At 42.0% G+C, this 18438-nt stretch overlaps 1 protein-coding gene across 3 annotated transcripts in view; it reads left to right on the top strand.

Moving 5' to 3' along the window:
- DYNC2H1 (dynein cytoplasmic 2 heavy chain 1) overlaps positions 1-18438 on the top strand; it is a 418528-nt gene that overhangs the window by 389414 nt on the left and 10676 nt on the right. For all 3 annotated transcript variants that reach the window (XM_024099590.3, XM_024099589.3, XM_024099588.3), the window contains 2 exons: positions 6700-6809; positions 7168-7249. In XM_024099590.3, the coding sequence (XP_023955358.2) occupies positions 6700-6809; positions 7168-7249 (192 nt within the window). The remainder of the gene's footprint in view (positions 1-6699; positions 6810-7167; positions 7250-18438) is intronic.

The following is an 18438-nucleotide window of genomic DNA, read 5'->3' as shown; positions in this document are numbered from 1 at the left end:
GCCCTACATTTCTATGATTTAATAATTGTGTTCACATTCAGTTTCAGATATACTCATTTGCAGTATTCCAGCCTATAGGTGATAAATGCATAGATCACCATGCCCAAGTTTTCATCCAGGAGGGAGGGGCAAAGGCTTCTAGCAAGCTGAAGGTGAAAGAAGGCATTTTCAGAAACTGTTGTTACTTGGTCATCCATGCATAGTGAGGAGTCAGACAGGCTCCAAAGGTTTCATACCAGTTTAACAATTGGGGTTGTATGCCGTAAGTGGAAGGTGGGGACAAAAAATATCTCAGCTAGTTCATCATAGTGTTTCCCCCTTTCCAATAGAATTGTTTGGTCTTTTCTGGGTTCAGTTTGAGTCAGCTGCTCTTCATTCAGGAGCTGGTCCCTCCTAGTCATTCTGTAAGTTTAGTAGTGGTAGTGGTTGTATCAGTGGTGAATGAGTTATATATGAGTGTGTCATATGTATGTTGCTGACATTTGAGCCAATCATGTCTCACTCTCTCCCAATAGTCTCATGTAGATATTAATAAGGGGGGATAAATATGAATATTTAAAATGTATTTACACTTGTAGCGTAGTAGATGCCTTTATGAATTATAAATAGGGCTGTCAATTAATTGCAGTTAACTCACGTGATTAACTCAAAAAAAATCATGATTTAAAAAAAATAATCATGATTAATCACAGTTTTAATCACAGTTTTAAACAACAAAACACAAATTGAAATTTATTAAATATTTTAGATGTTTTTCTACATTTTCAAATATATTGATTTCAGTTACAACACAGGATACAAACTGTACAGTACTCACCTTATTTTTATTACAAATATTTGCACTGTAAAATGATTTTTAAAAATACTATTTTTCAGTTCGCCCCTACAAGTACCATAGTGCAATCTCTTTATCATGAAAGCGCAACTTACAAATGTAGATTTTTTTTATTTTTATTTTTTTACATAATTGCACTCTGTGACATTCTGTACCTCGGGGGAACACCCTACACCTCCATGTTCATCCTTATAAAATGATTGTGTGGTATCCAATACAAAGTTTGTCATGTCAGGTGTCTTTGGAAGGCTCATGATGCACTGAGCATTGTTGTTATAGTGATGTTATAGTAATTCTTGTTACAGTAATATTATAGGTTATAATTTCATGTATATAGTTATGAGGCTGAAAATGTATCCTCATGGCTTAAAGCAAGCCCAGGCAATAACTCTCCAAAAGCAGAGGGGCAGTTCATGCCTCATCAGGACATGTATGGGAGAAACCCAGCCCAGCCTCACAGGAACAAAGGACACTGGCCTATGCAACAACAAAGGATCTGTTGGACTCTTGAGTGTGTCACCCCCCTTTCTTTGGTCAGTTTGGGACTGCAATGAGGTAATGCTCACCTGACTCTGAAGGGGGGGGGAGGCAAAGCCAAGAAGGAAGAAAGGACATGATGAAAGGGAGAGACATTTGCCATGCTCTTCCTCTCTCTTCCACCTAACATCTACAGACACCATCACCACCAAGCGACTGAAGGGCCCACCAAAGGGGAGAGCTTAGCTGAAGTGCAACCAGCCAGCCTGTGGTGAGAAGCATCTAAGTTTTTAAGGGCATTAAAAGTGTTAAGATCAGCTTAGAATGCATTTTGCTTTTATTTCATTTGACTAAATCTGACTTGTTATGCTTTGACTTAAAATCTATCTTTGTAGTTAATAAATCTGTTTATTCTACCTGAAGCAGTGTGTTTGGTTTGAAGCATGTTAGAGATTCCTCTTGGGATAACAAGCCTGGTACATATCAATCTCTTTGTTAAATTGACGAACTCATATAAGCTTGCAGCGTCCAGCGGGCATAACTGGATACTGAAAGATGGAGGTACCTAGGGTTGTCTCTGGGGCCGGAGATATTGGCTAGTGTCATTTGATTGCACAATCCAAGGAGCAGCTTACAAGCCAGAGGCTGTGTGTGAACAGCCTAGGAGTGGAGATTCTCACAGCAGAGCAGGGTAAGGCTGGCTCCCAGAGTCAAGGATTGCAGGACCTAGCAGATCACCAGTCAGATAACACCAGAGGGGAACATCACACACTCAAAAACAAAACAATGTAAAACTTTAGCACCTACAAGTCCACTTAGTCCTACTTCTTGTTCAGCCAACTGCTAAGAGAAACAAATTTGTTTACATTTACGGGAGATAATGCTACCCACTTATTTACAATGTCACTTGAAAGTGAGAATTGACATTCGCATGACTTTTGTAGTCAACATTGCAAGGTATTTATGTGCCAAATATGCTAAACATTCGTATGCCCCTTCATGCTTTGGCCACCATTCCAGAGGACATGTTTCCATGCTGATGCTCATTAAAAAAATAATGCATTAATTAAATTTGTGAATGAACTTCTTGGGGTAGAATTGTATGTCTCCTGCTCTGTGTTTTACCTACATTCTGCCATATATTTCATGTTATAGCAGTCTCAGATGATGACCCAGTGTGCTGTTCGTTTTAACGACACTTTCACTGCAGATTTGACAAAACACAAAGAAGGTACCAATGTGAGATTTCTAAAGATAGCTATAGCAGTCAATCCAAGATTTAAGAATCTGAAGTGCCTTCCAAAATCCAGTCAGAACAGGGTGTGGACCATGCTTTCAGAAGTTTTAAAAGAGCAACACTCCGATGCAGAAACTACAGAACCCAAACCACCAAAAAGGAAAATCAACCTTGTGCCTCTGGCATCTGACTCAGATGATGAAATATGAATCTGCACTGCTTTGGATCGTTATCGAGCAGAACCCATCATCAGCATGGACGCATGTCCTCTGGAATGGTGGTTGAAGCATGCAGGGACATATGAATCTTTAGCACATCTGGCACATAAATATCTTGCAATGCCGGCTACAACAGTGCCATGAGGACGCCTGTTTTCACTTTCAGGTGACGTTGTAAACAAGAAGCAGGCAGTATTATCTCCTGCAAATGTAAACTAACTTGTTTGTCTGAGCGATTGGCTGAACAAGGAATCGGAGTGAGTGGACTTATAGGCTCTAAAGTTTTACATTGTTTTATTTTTGAATGCAGTTATTTTTTGTACATAATTCTACATTTGTAAGTTCAACTTTCATGATAAAGAGATTGCACTACAGTACTTGTATTAAGTGAATTGAAAAATACTATTTTATTTTTTCAGTGCAAATATTTATAATAAAAATAAATATAAAGTGTGTACTGTACACTTTGTATTCTGTGTTGTAATTGAAATCAATGTATTTGAAAATGTGAAAAACATCCAAAAGTATTTGTATAAATACTATTCTATTAGAATAAATAGTATTCTATTATTGTTTAACACCGTGATTAATCACGATTAATTTTTTTAATCACTTGACAGCCCTAATTATAAGTGTATTTTATTTAAAAGTTTAAAGGATATCCTTCTCCCATGCTGTACTGTACACCAATGCAAGTATCAATTTCATGTTTATTTCTATGATCTCATGAAAACTTTTTGTTACTGCAGTCTTCCCAACCGTGATTAATTATATTAATTCAGACATTAATGGAGTGAAATCTGATTGTCAACTGTGCTTTTTAACTAGATTAAACATATGCATCTATATTCCTGCCAATATCTCTCTTTAACAGTTAAAAGTTTATTTGAAAACACTAATAAAATGAATTTATTAAATATAAATTGAAATAATTGTGTGGCCTCTTATAGTATGCTAAGCGATTTAAAGTCTGTCCTAATCATCATCGACAATTATTATTGTACAATAAAAGGGATTACTGTTATTTAGAGTCAGTAAAAGAAGTGTGCAGACAAGAGCAATTAACTGCATATCTTTAGCTAATGAAAATGGAAAGAAAAAAAACTAACTTGTCATAATTGCTTGGAATGAGAGCTCAGAATCTATGTTGTGACAGATTTAAAGGTCACTGAATTAAATGTTTGAGTGTGGTAGAAACATGATGGAGATCTCTTTTGACACTTTGACAGAAAAAACTACAATTAATTAAGTGATAATTTATATGTATTTTAAATGGCTTTCCCATTTCTAAGCTAATTTTATGGAAGCAGCCTATTAGCAATTTAAAGAAATCAGAGAAGTATGCTTTTTTCAGCAAGATGTGGGTGTTTGGTAAGTGCTACCTGCAATTATAAAAATTACATAGCTTCACATCTTTTTTATTCCCGCAGAATCTGGAATAGACTAATAGGCACAGTAACACAGATTATGGTACTTAGCAAAGAGCACAACTTGTTATCCTTTCTATATGGTGATAACATAAAGAATTTTTGAGCTGGTATTTATTGGTTTAGTATTAGGCATTAACTTTTCTGTATACAAATATGTGACCTGCGACTATTTATAGAATTGTGCCACTAAACTACATTTAGAAGTGTATGCTGTTTAATATTTATATAACTGTAAAATGGAGAAGCCACAGTCAGAAATGAGGCCCTGTCGTGTAAACAAATATGAAGATATCTTCTCTGTCCTGAAGGGTTTACAATCTAAGGCCCAGAGTTTAAAAAATGGGATCTTAAAAATTAAGGCTCTTAAATCCTAATTCAGACACCTAAACAACTATCATGATTTTTTCAAAAGTGCTGAGCACCCAGAAACACCCACTGACATCAGTGGAAACTGCTGGGTTCTCATTACTTTCAAGAATTGGGCCTTTTTTGGGAAATTTTGGGCCAAGACTCATTTACATTCCACAGCATTGTGACCAAGTTGAGTAAAGTTTAAATCTGAAAGATCACAGTTCAGCAAGTATTTATTTTACAGTTCATATCTACATTTTGAGGATATCGGATTCCTCGGTTTCAAATTGTTGTTAATGTATGTTTTAGCATTAAAATTGCAGAGGGAAAGGGTCTGGGAGTGCTCAACATGAACAAGTGCTAGGTGATTAAGCATTTTTGTACTGAACAAAACAAAAGCTTAAAACCAAAAAACCCTAAACTGAAATGTAAAATTTATATAAATAAATTGCTATTCCTTTGTCAGAGACAAGCAATACTAGAATAACTGCAGACAGCAGATAGGTGCCTGATGCTCAGGCTCCAATCCTGCAAACACTTAGGCACTTGCTTAACTTTATGAATATGAGTAGTCCCATTATTTTCTGACCAAGGATATGTTCAGTCATGAAGGAAAAATAATTCCACCTGGTTCATGTATAGTGAGCTGTTTTCACTGAAAATGTTTTTTAGTTTGTTAGATTTTGGCAAGAGTCTTACACCTTTTCAGTAAGTGATTAAAGTGGGAGTAAAATGTTCAAGAGATGTCTACTGTAGCAAAATATCTAGAAGAGTAGTTAATAGCCTATGTTTTTTTAAGATTGGAGACACCTTTTGTATTTGTGTCTTTTAACAACAAAGAGTGCATTTGGGGTAAAATAATGGAAAGTGTAGGAGACACAGCTCAGCAGTTCACTATAATTAATAATGAAAAAAGCAGTTGTAAAGATTGAAAAGTAAGACACACAGGTTGTGTCTTGCATCTTAATGGCATGTTATTGATATAATGGTGGGAAGTTCAGAGAATGTATCTCAGAAAGAGGTGGCTCATTTCTTCAGCTAACTGATCATAAACGAGTACCTCTGGTTGAATGGTCTAAGAACACAATCAATGTAAAACCAACATTTTCAAACTTGGATGCCCACAGTTACATATCTGCATGTTTACTTAGGCACCTAAATAAACCTCCTGAGTTTTAGAGGTGCGGTAACTACTATTAATTTTAATTAAATGCTATAATGACGAAGACTATGAAGTTTAATTTTCATTTCGTGTCCCTTGTCCAGTTATCAAAGTATCTGGAGTTGCCCTCACCAATTACATTGAGAAGACATATCTAAGAAGTTTAGAGCTTAACCTGCAGTTGAAAATGCTGAATCTGCAATTCTCAAGGAAATCATGAGCCATATGACAGGTTTCAGAGTAGCAGCCATGTTAGTCTGTATACGCAAAAAGAACAGGAGTACTTGTGGCACCTTAGAGCCTAACAAATCTATTAGAGCATAAGCTTTCGTGGACTACAGCCCACTTCTTCGGATGCATACAGAGTGGAATAAATATTGAGGAGATATATATACACACATACAGAGAGCATAAACAGGGGGGAGTTTATGCTCTCTCTGTGTGTGTATATATATCTCCTCAATATTTATTCCACTCTATATGCATCCGAAGAAGTGGGCTGTAGTCCACAAAAGCTTATGCTCTAATAAATTTGTTAGGCTCTAAGGTGCCACAAGTACTCCTGTTCTTTTTATGAGCCATATGTTACCCTGAGTCATACACAAAAAACCAGTGTTGGTATGCAAAGAGCTGAGTTCTGCAAGTGAGCTGCATTGTACAAAGGTTGGAGGGTTTTTTAAGTTTATTCATATTGGCGAGTCACTTCAGAGACATACAAAATAAACTACTGTCTTCAAAATGTTAAATGCTGCTCAGTTTTGTTTATTTTCTGGTTGCCAGTACCAAATAGTAGGAATCAATGTTCCTCTTTAAGATTATAGTACATTTATACTAACACATTTACCATTAATCATTTATACGAACACATTTAGCATTAAAGATAGCCGTCAAATTTGCACCAACTCAAAGTGCTAGAAGATAAAGCAATAAGTTACTCGTTTAATTGTTCTCCCAATTAATGGGCAATACATTTTTTTTTTTTTTTTTAGAACTGGGTGGATAAAGCAGAAAAAAAGACACTGCTCTCAGAAACCCTTGACCTCTCAGAGCTCTTCCATCCAGATACATTTCTTAATGCCTTACGCCAGGAAACTGCAAGGTAGGTGACATGAAGCAGCCTATTTACACATTTCTCATTTCTCATATTCCCCTTTCCCCTTTATATTCACTTTCTATTTCTGTGCTTTCATTGTCGATAAGCACACTTCACATCTTATGCTTCAAAATAGTGTCCTTAATCATCTTATTTTCTTATTATTTACACTGGGGTAAAATAGCTACTTTGTTAATTCAATGCTAAAAAAATCCTTTACTTTCTTGTAAAATTCTACATGTGTTTTTCTTTTAATCTTTATTATGTGATGCAATAAACAGTGTGAACAACTTATTCCTGTTTTTATATTTGAATTTCCTATTACATGTGTGTGGTATTTAGGGTATATTTGTTTATCTTTTAGGGTAATGAGCTGTTCGGTGGACAACCTTAAATTTGTAGCATCCTGGAAAGGTCAAATACAAGAAGCAAAACTCCAAGTTAAGGTACTGTGCCCACTCAGATTTCCAGCTGAATTTCTGGATTATACATAACAGAAGAATAGTGGTTAGAATCACAATATGGGTATTACAAAAGTGTTGCTGGAATGTCTTATTGTGGCAATCAAAAGCCAGGTGTTTCACTGAATCGAGGGACCTTTCCAACAAAGATCACTGCCAGATGAAGTACTGTACCTGAAATACAAAGGATCTTCAGTAATTTACAGGTACAAAAATATTATTACAGTAGAATATTATTATTAATGTTCTTCAGAGGTAAAGGAGAGGATAGGGACAATTTTGGTTTTTGGTTTTAGTTTTGGGGTGTCTTTTTTTTTTTTTTTTTTTTTTTAGTTATAATTATCATCTTAGAACTGTTCTTCCTCTGTTCTCTTCATGGTTGTTCACACAAGAATTTAAACTATAATCCTGTCTGATAATCTCTAACAGTTGTCCAGACAATACTTACAGACCTTGTGGCATTTAACAAGACATGTAAAGGAACATAAAAATAACTAACTTTAGCATCATGGTGAACATTTCCGTTTTTAGTAAAACAGGCTCTAATGACCAAGACTGTGTGTAAGGAATTGCTGAACTTCTGAACTGGGATTTTTAAAGGAGTTAGGTCTCCAAATGCCATTGACTTTTCAGTATCTATGATATGACCCAATCTCATTGATTTTTAATGGGCAGCTAACTCTAAGTCCTCTTTGAAATCCAAACTCTAATCACTGTACATTACCAGCACAATCTGTACACAATCAGTATCTAAGACATTCTTTTGTAAAGGAATCTCATATATTGTGAATTAAACACGATATATAAAATATGATGATGTATAGAATCCAGAATACATATTATATCACATAATTAAAGATTAAATACTTTATACCAGACTATAGCTGTAATAAGTGAGACTCAGAATCTTCTTCTTCATCATTGTGTGCAGAATTATAGTAGCTGAGAGGAGGTCATGCAAATCTAATATTCAAGTGACAAGTTGGACAAGTTCTGTAAACTTTGTGCTAAATTGACATTGAGTCTCCTTAATTATGCCACCAAATGTGGACATCTGTTTTCATGTATAGAAATCCCACAAACTCAAAAACAGGCATTTTCATGTGCAAAATTTTCAGAGGCTCCTTTGAAAATTTTGTCTTGTATGTTAAAATAACAATTAGAAACTTCTTTCTAAAGAAGGTGCTTGTGAATTTAGTGTTCATAGAAAGAAGCTGAACTGACAGCCTTGGGCAACAAAATCCTGTATTAACGCATAAAACTTGTAAAGCAAGGCAGCAGCAATACAGGCCACCTGAAATCATTCCACCAGTGTGCTCAACCTTGCCTTGGAAAGACTACTGTTGTGCCTTTTAATTTCTATAATTCAGGTTCCAGGTGTCTGTCCTGAAACACAGTATTTCCCATGGAATTGACCCGAACTATCTGAGAGATTGCTGCTCCCAAGGCTACATTCCTTTGTAACAATGAAACTTCTAACCAACAGGGAGAGGCTTATGAGCGTGGGAGACAGAACTCTCACAAGCGTTAGTTCAAGCGTGATCGTTCCCCTTTATTCGACATTGGTGAGGCCTCATCTGGAATACTGTGTCCAGTTTTGGGCCCCACACTACAAGAAGGATGTGGAAAAATTGGAAAGAGTCCAGCGGAGGGCAACAAAAATGATTAGGGGTCTGGAGCACATGACTTATGAGGAGAGGCTGAGGGAACTGGGATTGTTTAGTCTCCAGAAGAGAAGAATGAGGGGGGATTTGATAGCAGCCTTCAACTACCTGAAGGGGGGTTCCAAAGAGGATGGAGCTCGGCTGTTCTCAGTGGTGGCAGACGACAGAACAAGGAGCAATGGTCTCAAGTTGCAGTGGGGGAGGTCCAGGTTGGATATCAGGAAAAACTATTTCACTAGGAGGGTGGTGAAACACTGGAATGCGTTACCTAGGGAGGTGGTGGAGTCTCCTTCCTTGGAGGTTTTTAAGGCCCGGCTTGACAAAGCCCTGGCTGGGATGATTTAGCTGGGAATTGGTCCTGCTTTGAGCAGGGGGTTGGACTAGATGACCTCTTGAGGTCCCTTCCAACTCTGATATTCTATGATTCTATGATTCTAAGATTATGGAAGATTATGGCACTCTCTCCGTCTTTACAGATAAGAAGAATCGCAGACCTTACTTTCAAAATTCTTTCTTCTACTTAGGTTTCTCCTTCATAAATTCTTTATACACACACTAACACAGACGCAAAGACCCTATAATCTAACCAAATTCATTTTTCTACAATTGAGAAAACAGAAAGAAGGATACTGTTACTTTTATTTCAAAATGCTGTTGTTTTTATTTTGAAATTCTATGTAAAGTGGATGGATGGATGGATGATAGGTAGATAAGATCATAGGTAGGTAAGATTAGATGAATAAAACAATGGAAATGGAAAGACCTGAGAATCACACCAACACCAGGAGGAGGCTGATTTGTATAATTGGAGCTCCTTAATAAGAACAAATAGGCCTGTCACCAGAGCTGATCAAGAGAACAGAAAGGTGTGTTGTCTACCAGGAGCTAAGATATGGGATGTGGACCTCAGGCTGAAGAGGATCCTGATGGGAGCAGGAAAGAATTCACTGATTTTCCTTCACATGGGAAAAAATGACACTGCTAGATTCTCACTGGGATGCATCGAGAAAGACTACGCCAGGCTGGGGAAGATGCTTAAAGAAATGAAAGCTCAGGTGATCTTCAGTGGGATTCTACATGTCCCTAGACAGGGAGAATGAAGGCGAGACAATACTATGATGATCAACAGATGGCTCAGGCAATGGTTCTATAAGGGGAGATTTGGGATGCTGGACTACTAATAGGCATTCACGGACAGAGGACACTTCTGGGATAGATTGCACCTGAGTAGGGAGGGTAATAGATTTCTGGAATGGAAGCTGGCACAACTGATCAAAAGAGCTTTAAATTAGGAATGTAGGGCAGATGGTTGGGAGATGTTCATATATTTTCCACCACTGATTTTAATATTCAGCTGGAGGAAAATCAAGTGAAAGAGGATACAGCAACGGAGAAAGGAACAACAGAGAATAGGAGAATGGACAACAAGAGTAAAGAGAGTACAAACACCAGTAACAGTCAGGAGGCAATACTAGCAATAAAATGAATATACCGAATCTGGCAAGGAAATTGGATGATGCTAAGCAGAAACAACTAAGATTTTGGTACTGTACACCAATGACTGAGTAACAAAATGGAGGAACTAGAATACTGGTGCGAGGGGAAAAAAGAGATATTATAGCGATAATGGAAATATGGTGCAATTGTAGTCATGACTGGTGGCCAGGTATTGAAGTGTATATGCTGTTCAGGAAATAAAGGCAAAGGTGGTAAAGTAGCATTGCATATTAACTGCTACAGATTCCACAGGATCTGATTTGGATAGAGATAGAGACCTCTTTAATATTTGAATGAAATAAGTGCTACTGAGAATTATGTGATTATGATTTTATTTTCTCAGACACAGATTTGAGGACAAATGCTACTAATAATGGTAGGGTCCTGATATTCCTGGATGTGATAGATGACAGATTTCTTCACCATATAGTCACTGAACTAACAAGAGATGATTCCATTTTAGATTGTAGTATTGGTAAGTAGTGAGGGACCCCACAGAAGAACTGGTATTAGAGGACAATTTTGGTTTGAGTGATCATGAGTTAATTCAGTTAAAGATAAATAGAAGGATAAACCAAAATAGGTCTGCAATTAGGGTCCTTGATTTCAAAAGGGCAAATTTTAAAAAAAATTAAGGGAATTTGTTAAGGAAGTTAACTGGACTGAAGAACTCAAGTATCTGAATGTGAAGGAGTTTTAGAATTATTTTAAGTCAAAGTTGCAGAAACTATCTGGGGCCTGTATACCAAAGAAAGGCAAAAACTCATAAGGAAGGGTCGCAGACTACACTGGATGAACAAGCATCTCAAATAGGCTATTGAGAGAGAGCCTACAAAGAATGGGAAAAAGGATGCTGAAAGGACAGGAGACACTTGATATCAATTTAATCAGGCCACAACTTTATTGTATAGATATCTGGGACTACTTGGCAGATAAAGTGTACAAGGCAGGCAAATCCATGTTTATTCAAATAACTACCTGGGGCTTCCACCAGCACCCCCTTCATTTTCCATCCACGTCCCCCAACCAACCCATAGCTTTCACCTTACCATCCTCCCCACCTCCTGAAGAGTTAAGATGGGCTATAAGAAAGGGGGGGTTGGCTCCCTGCCGTACCAATCATAGGAGTCCCCAACCCTCCACCCCCGTTCCATTCCTTTATCCAGCACCTCGTTTCAAGTCCTTTACCAGGCCATTTATCTAGCCACTGAATGCCTTCCCTCTGGAGTATCTGTACTAGACATCCGCCCCTCACTTACAAAATAAGTTGTGACATATAGCCTTCCTTCCACCTTTTCTCCTCACCAGAAAAGGTCCTCTCTGACATCCACTATGGGGAAGGCAAAAAAACCTCACTCCATGGTGGTGAGGTAAAAATTCCTTCCCAGCCTCCTTACAAAGGAGTGACTATAGCAATGCCCACAGCAGGTCCTAACCCAACCGGATATTAAAATCTCAAAGGGAAGGAGTGTGGGTGCTGCCTTGCCTGCTGCATGGAGAAAGGGCTTTCAATGACCAAGGCTTGCACCTTTAAAGCCTTCCGCCCTCACATTCCCAGGGGGTGAGTCAGCGCCACAAAGCTCACCACCACTCACATTTTGCCGCAGATTCTAACCACCTCCCCCGCGACCTCCATAAAGCCTTTCTTCGGCAAGCCCGGACAACATTCCCCCCACTTCAGGTGAGGTGCAGTCATTTTTAGGGCTGTCAAACGATTAAAAAAAAAAACTGTGATTAATCGCAAGATTAAAAAATATAATTGTGATTAATCACAATTTTAATCACACTGTTAAGTAATAGAATACCATTTATTTAAATATTTTTGGATTTTTTCTACATTTTCTAATGTGTATTTCAATTACAACACAGAATGCAAAGTGTACAGTGCTTACTTTATATTATTATTTTTTATTTAAAACATTTGCACTGTAAAATGTTCAACAAAAGAAACAGTATTTTTCAATTCACCTGATACAAGTACTGTAGTGCAATCTCTTTATCATAAAAGTGCAACTTACAAATGTAGATTTTTTTTGTTACAAAACTGCACTCAAAAGTAAAACAATGTAAAACTTTAGAGCCTGCAAGCCCACTCAGTCCTACTGCTTGTCCAGCCAAACGTTAAGACAAACAAGTTTGTTTACATTTACAGGAGATAATGCTGCCATTGGGCCAGGGACTTTTAGGCTCTAAAGTTTTACATTGTTTTGTTTTTGAATGCAGTTATGTAACAAAACAAAATCTGCATTTGTAAGTTACACTCTCACGATAAAGCGAATGCGCTACGGTACTTTTATGAGGTGAATTGAAAAATACCATTTCTTTTGTTGATCTTTTTTCTAGTGTAAATATTTGTAATAAAAAATAATATAAGGGAGCTCTGTACACTTTGTATTCAGTGTTGTAATTGAAATCAATATATTTTAAAAGATAGAAAAACCTCCAAAAATATTCATAATACATTTAAATTGGTATTCTATTATTGTTTAACAGTGCGATTAAAACTGTGATTAATCACGATTTATTTTTTTAATTGTTCATTTGTTTTGAGTTAATTGCTTGAATTAACTGCAATTAATTGACAGGCCTACTAATTTTCTAGACAAAGGAAATACAGTATATCTAATCTACCTGGATTTCAGTAAAGCAGTTGATACAGTCCCACATGGGAAATTATTAGTTAAACTGGAGAAGATGAGGATTAATATGAGAATCAAAAAAGATGGGTAAGGAACTGGTTAAAGGGGTGACTACAACAAATCATGCTGAAAGGTGACTTGTCAGGCTGTAGGAGGTTACTAGTGACATTCCTCAAGGATCACACTTGGGATCAGTCTTTTTAACATTTTCATTAATGACCTTAAGACAAAAATTGGGAGTGTGCTAATAAAATTTGCAGATGGCACAGAGCTGGGAGGTATTGCCAATACTGAAGAGGACTGAAAAATCATGCAACAAGATTTAGATAACCTTGAAAACTGGATAATAGAAATGAGACTAGATTTCATAGTGCAAAGTTCAAGAGCATTCATGAGAATTTTTGAATAAGAGGAGGATTTATCAGGTGGAAGTGACAGAGAAGGAGAAATAAATTTTACCAACTCTGAAATGGATGATTAATTTGTCAGATGACAAAAAGACATGATTAGTAGCAGTTCCTTCCTAGTGGGGATGTGAAGAATACCTGATTCAGAATCAATTTGTATATAATGGCACCTTCTTTAATGGCACTTAGAATTGCTTGGACAGAGATTCTGAAAATGTCTGGCTCTCCCCTGACAATCACCATTGCTATGCACATATACCTGCCCTATTTGCTGTTTGCACTGATTGGTCTGTCAACATCTGAAATCTGCTGGTCTTATCCCTTTTGACATAAGTCCTCCATTTTCAATCATTTTGGAACCAAATGCATGACAAGAACAGAAGAAGCACAGTAAAGGACTTTTTGACATTAAATGCTATGAACTCAGTAAAGCTGAATGTAAATTCTGTAAAACAAAATATTATTGCAAGAATGTTATATACAGCCACTCAAGAGAAGCTATCAAACACATATTGAAGCTAAGTTTCCAGATGTTTATACAGATATCATTAAAAGAGTTCATAGGAAGCACTTTTTACACAGAATGCCTCTATCAAGCACCAAGAATCATGCAGCCTGTGGAGGAAGTGAAATTTGGTTTCCTGTAGGCTGCTAAGATCTGTATTGTCCTGTGGGAAATGATGGCACTTAATAGACAGGAAATGTTTATTGTGGAGAACATGGTCTTATGGAGACAGAGTGTCTTTGAACCTTGATATTAGCTCACTTCCCATAAATTCATTTAAAATAACATGAACCCTAATATGCAAGAGCAAATTTGCCAGAAAGTAATAAAATGCAAAAGATTGCAAGGTGCTATTCATTTATGGTGAAATCTGCTCCACTTGTAAAGAACACAAGTAACTCATGCTTTGTGTGAGTGAAATGCCAGTAGATTATGGAGGTAAATTCCACAGTATCCTCCTCCCATTGGCCTAAATCCAGATTGCAGAGGTACAGTGAACCCCTCCTCTGACTGCTATTCCAGTCCATGAGCTGGTGTACTAATTGCAACTCCTCTGCACTACTTTTGTGTGGTGTACTGGAGTCTCAGTTCAGAACATCACAGACTATTTGTTTAACAATACTGACCTCTGAAAGTGCATTACTCCCAATGGGCTGCTTTCGTCAGTGGCTTCCCACTGTAGATTTAGTCAAATTCAAGGTTTTGGTGTTCATCCTCAAAGTACTTCCTGGGATTGGTCCAAATTCCCAGAGGGACACATTTATTATTTTACATGACTATGAACACAAAGGAACTGTCAAGCTCAAGAGTGAAACTTGAGTGCGGTAGATAGAGCTTTCTCAGCAGCTAGTTCACTGCTGTGGAACTCGCTTCCATGGGTGTTCCAGCATGACCATGAACTTGAGCACCTTCAGAATAAAACCTAAAATCCACTTCCTCAAATTAGTCTACCGTCTTTCAGTAAACCTACCAAAATCACACATTTAACAAACAAACAGCCACACAAGAGAGAATATTTGATGCCGTGGTTGAGAGGGCCCGAGGAGTTGAGTATTCTTTCTGCATGTTGATTAGCAGGGGCAATTGGCCTAGTTCTGTTCTGAAGCTGTTGTTGCTGGAGTTTTTGTATTCATGGAGCATTTGTTTGCAGAACTGCAAGTGCTGAGTTTTTATTGTGGTTTTATCCCAGTCACTGTAATAACCTGTTAAGATGAGCTCCAAACTTCATTCTTACACAATAAAATGACTTAATTATACCGTTGAATTAGCAGTAGTTATATTGGTGTAGTTGTAGCTACTTAGTGGCGTAGCTTCTTTACTGCATAGAGTAGGGTTACCATATTTTGTGCCTCCAAATGGAGGACACTCTACGGCCCCCAGCCCCGCCCACACCCCCGCCCCCTCCCCAAAGTCTCCGCCCTCCCCTGCTTCCCGCGATAGCTTCTCTTGATTCGCGGGAAGCCTGAAGCAGGCAAGGGGGGTGTGGGGGGAGGAGGCGCGGCCCAGGCTGGCCCCCCGGCGTTTCCAGCCTGCGTCGGCTCAGGCCCTGGGGTGCCGGCCCCGGCCGACCACCCCCGGCCCGCCCAGCACTGCCGGCCCACGGCGACCCAGCGCGCTCCTCGGCTCCCTGCCCCGCGGGCACGGCTCCCCGGCTCCCCGCCCCGCGGGCCCGGCTCCCCGGCTCCCTGGCTACCCGCCGGCCCGGCTCCCTGCGGGCCCGGCTGACCGGCTCCCCGCGGGCCCGGCTGACCGGCTCCCCGCGGGCTCGGCTCCCCGGCTGACCAGCTCCCCGCGGGCCCGGCTGACCGGCTCCCCGGCCCCGCGGGCCCGGCTCCCGGCCCGGCACCGCGCCCCCGGCTCCCCGTCCGGCCCCGCGCCCGGCCCGGCACTGTGACCCTGGCCCGGCACTGCGCCCCTGGTTCCCGGCCCGGCACCATGCCCCCGGCCCCGCACCGCCGGCCCCGGCCGAGCACCACCGAGCCCTCCCAATTTTCCCGGACATTTCCCCCCGGACGGGGATTTGAGCCCCCAAAAGCCGGACATGTCCGGGAAAATCCGGACGTATGGTAACCCTAGCATAGAGGCCTGCAGAACTTTTTCTTGTCGTGGTAATACAGCCAGTCTGAATACCACAATGGATTTTTATGAGGCCCAGGGTATGTGTAATTCTTCTTCGAGTGCTTGCTCATATCCATTCCATTAGGTGTGTGCGCGCCGCGTGCACGATCGTCGGAAGATTTTCTACCCTAGCAACACCGGCGGGTCGGCTGTGGAGCCCCCTAGAGTGGCGCCTTCATGGCGCTGAATATATACCCCAGCCGACCCGGCGCCCCCTCAGTTCCTTCTTACCGCCCCTGACGGTCGTTGGAACTGTGGAGCGCGGCATAGCTGTCCTCCACTCTCCCTAGCTTATTTTGTTGTATCACAGTTATAGTTATAGTTATAGTTATAGTGTTTGTAGTAAATTAGTTAAGTAGTTTTAAAGTTGTTCTAAGTAGTCCAGGGGATTAAGGGGGTCGTCTCCCCCTTTCTCCCCCGGCCGCGGGCCCGGGCTCATGCCCAACGCTCCCGGCTTCAAGCAGTGCGCCTCCTGCGCTAAGCCTATGCCCACGAGCGACCCGCACGACTCCTGTCTGAAGTGCCTGGGAGAGTCCCACCAAACAGATAAGTGCAAGATCTGTAAGGCCTTCAGACCAAGGACCAAGAAGGAGCGGGACTTTCGGCTCAGGCAACTCCTGATGGAGGCGGCACTTAGCCCGGACACTCCTTCTACGGGCCAGGCCCCGGCGCCTAGCACCTCGGTGCGCAGTGCCCCGGCGGCACCGGCTATGACGACCACGCGAGTGGCGTCAGACAAGCCTCCCCGGCACCGGACCTCGTCGGCACCGCAAGCACAGCAAGTGCCTCGGCGCCGGTCATTATCCCCGGGGCATAAAAAAGCCCATAAGACGGGGACATCCGTGCCGAAGACGCCGGCTCCCCCAGTGCCGGGGGTAGAGCCGCGTCCGCCGGTGGAGCAACGAAAACAGGTGCCTCCAGCACCGTCGACTCCGGCGCCGAGGCCGTTGAGTCCGGTGCAAATAGCGTCTCCACCGAGGCCGGCGGTGATACAGTGTCTCCCGTCGACTCCAGAGACCTTCGCGGCGGCGAGAGACTTAATAGCTCTCACGGAGCCGGCACCGCCTCAACCACCGGCACCGACTGCACCGTTGACTCGCCCGGTCCAGTCGAGGGGGAAACCTGCCTTGATGCGCCCTCCATCACAAGGGCTGGAACCTCGGCACCGATCCAGGTCCCGAAGCAGGTCCCCACGCCGATCGCAGTCCCGGCACCGAATATCGTCTCGGCACCGGTCGTACTCGCGGCCAAGATCTTCTTCGCGGCACCGCTCTACGTCTCGGCACCGATATGATCGTCGGCACCGATCAACGTCGAGACGTAGTTCTCGGCACCGCTACGGTCGACGCTCGACGTCGAGGGGCCGCTCCCGGCACCGGGCATACTCCAGGTCCTCGTCGAGGTCCAGATCCGACTCCCGGCACCGACGAGGTCATCGGCACCGGTCGCGGTCCCGGCACCGATCGCCGGCACCGCGCAGAGATAGATCATCTCCGGACCGGCACCGTGCGGCACCGCAGCCCACGGGGATCGTTTCATCTCTCTCGGCACCGCCATGGCCGTCAAGGTCGGTGTCTCGCTCCTCGGAGGACCTGTCGAGATCGGCATACCCCCCTCAAGGGCAAGCCGAGGAACGAAACTTGGGCCATTGGCAGGAGATGGCAGAGGACCACTCTCATGGACCATCTCACTGGTCGTTTTGGACCCCGTGGGCGTACCACCAGGAGCAAGGGGCTCCAATACCATCGACCTCTCGCTCGGGTCACTCGGTCAGAAGGGCCCCAGAATCCACCATCTCTCGGCCTCCGCCAGGAGGCATGGAGGCTTCCGTGTCCACGCCACCCGACACCATGGACCCAAGTGCAGGTGATGCTCCGGCCCAAGAGCAGGGGGATCAGGACCCCCCCTTGGATCCAGTACCACCGGAGGCATCCTCCTCCTCCTCTCCGGATGAGGCAGTGGCGGGCACTTCATGTACGGGTCCCCCTCCGATAGATCTTCGGGCTCACCAGGATCTCCTGCGTAGGATGGCCCGTAATATGGACCTGCAGGCGGAGGAGATAGTGGAGGTGCACGACCCGATCGTGAATATCCTTGGAGCGGATGCCCCATCGAGGGTGGCGTTACCCCTGATCCGCACGATCCAAACGAATGCGGATACGATATGGCAAACTCCTGCCTCTATTCCACCCACAGCGAGAGGGGTGGAAAGGAAATACTTTGTCCCGTCTAAGGACTATGGGTACTTGTATACCCACCCCCAACCGTGTTCACTGGTGGTGGAATCAGTGAATGCACGAGAGCGCCACGGCCAGCAGGCTGCAGCGCCTAAATCAAAAGAGGC

Source organism: Chrysemys picta, chromosome 1 (genome assembly GCF_011386835.1).
Source record: "Chrysemys picta bellii isolate R12L10 chromosome 1, ASM1138683v2, whole genome shotgun sequence".
Classification (NCBI taxonomy): Eukaryota; Metazoa; Chordata; order Testudines; family Emydidae; genus Chrysemys; species Chrysemys picta.
This window is presented reverse-complemented; position numbering and strand designations above follow the sequence as displayed.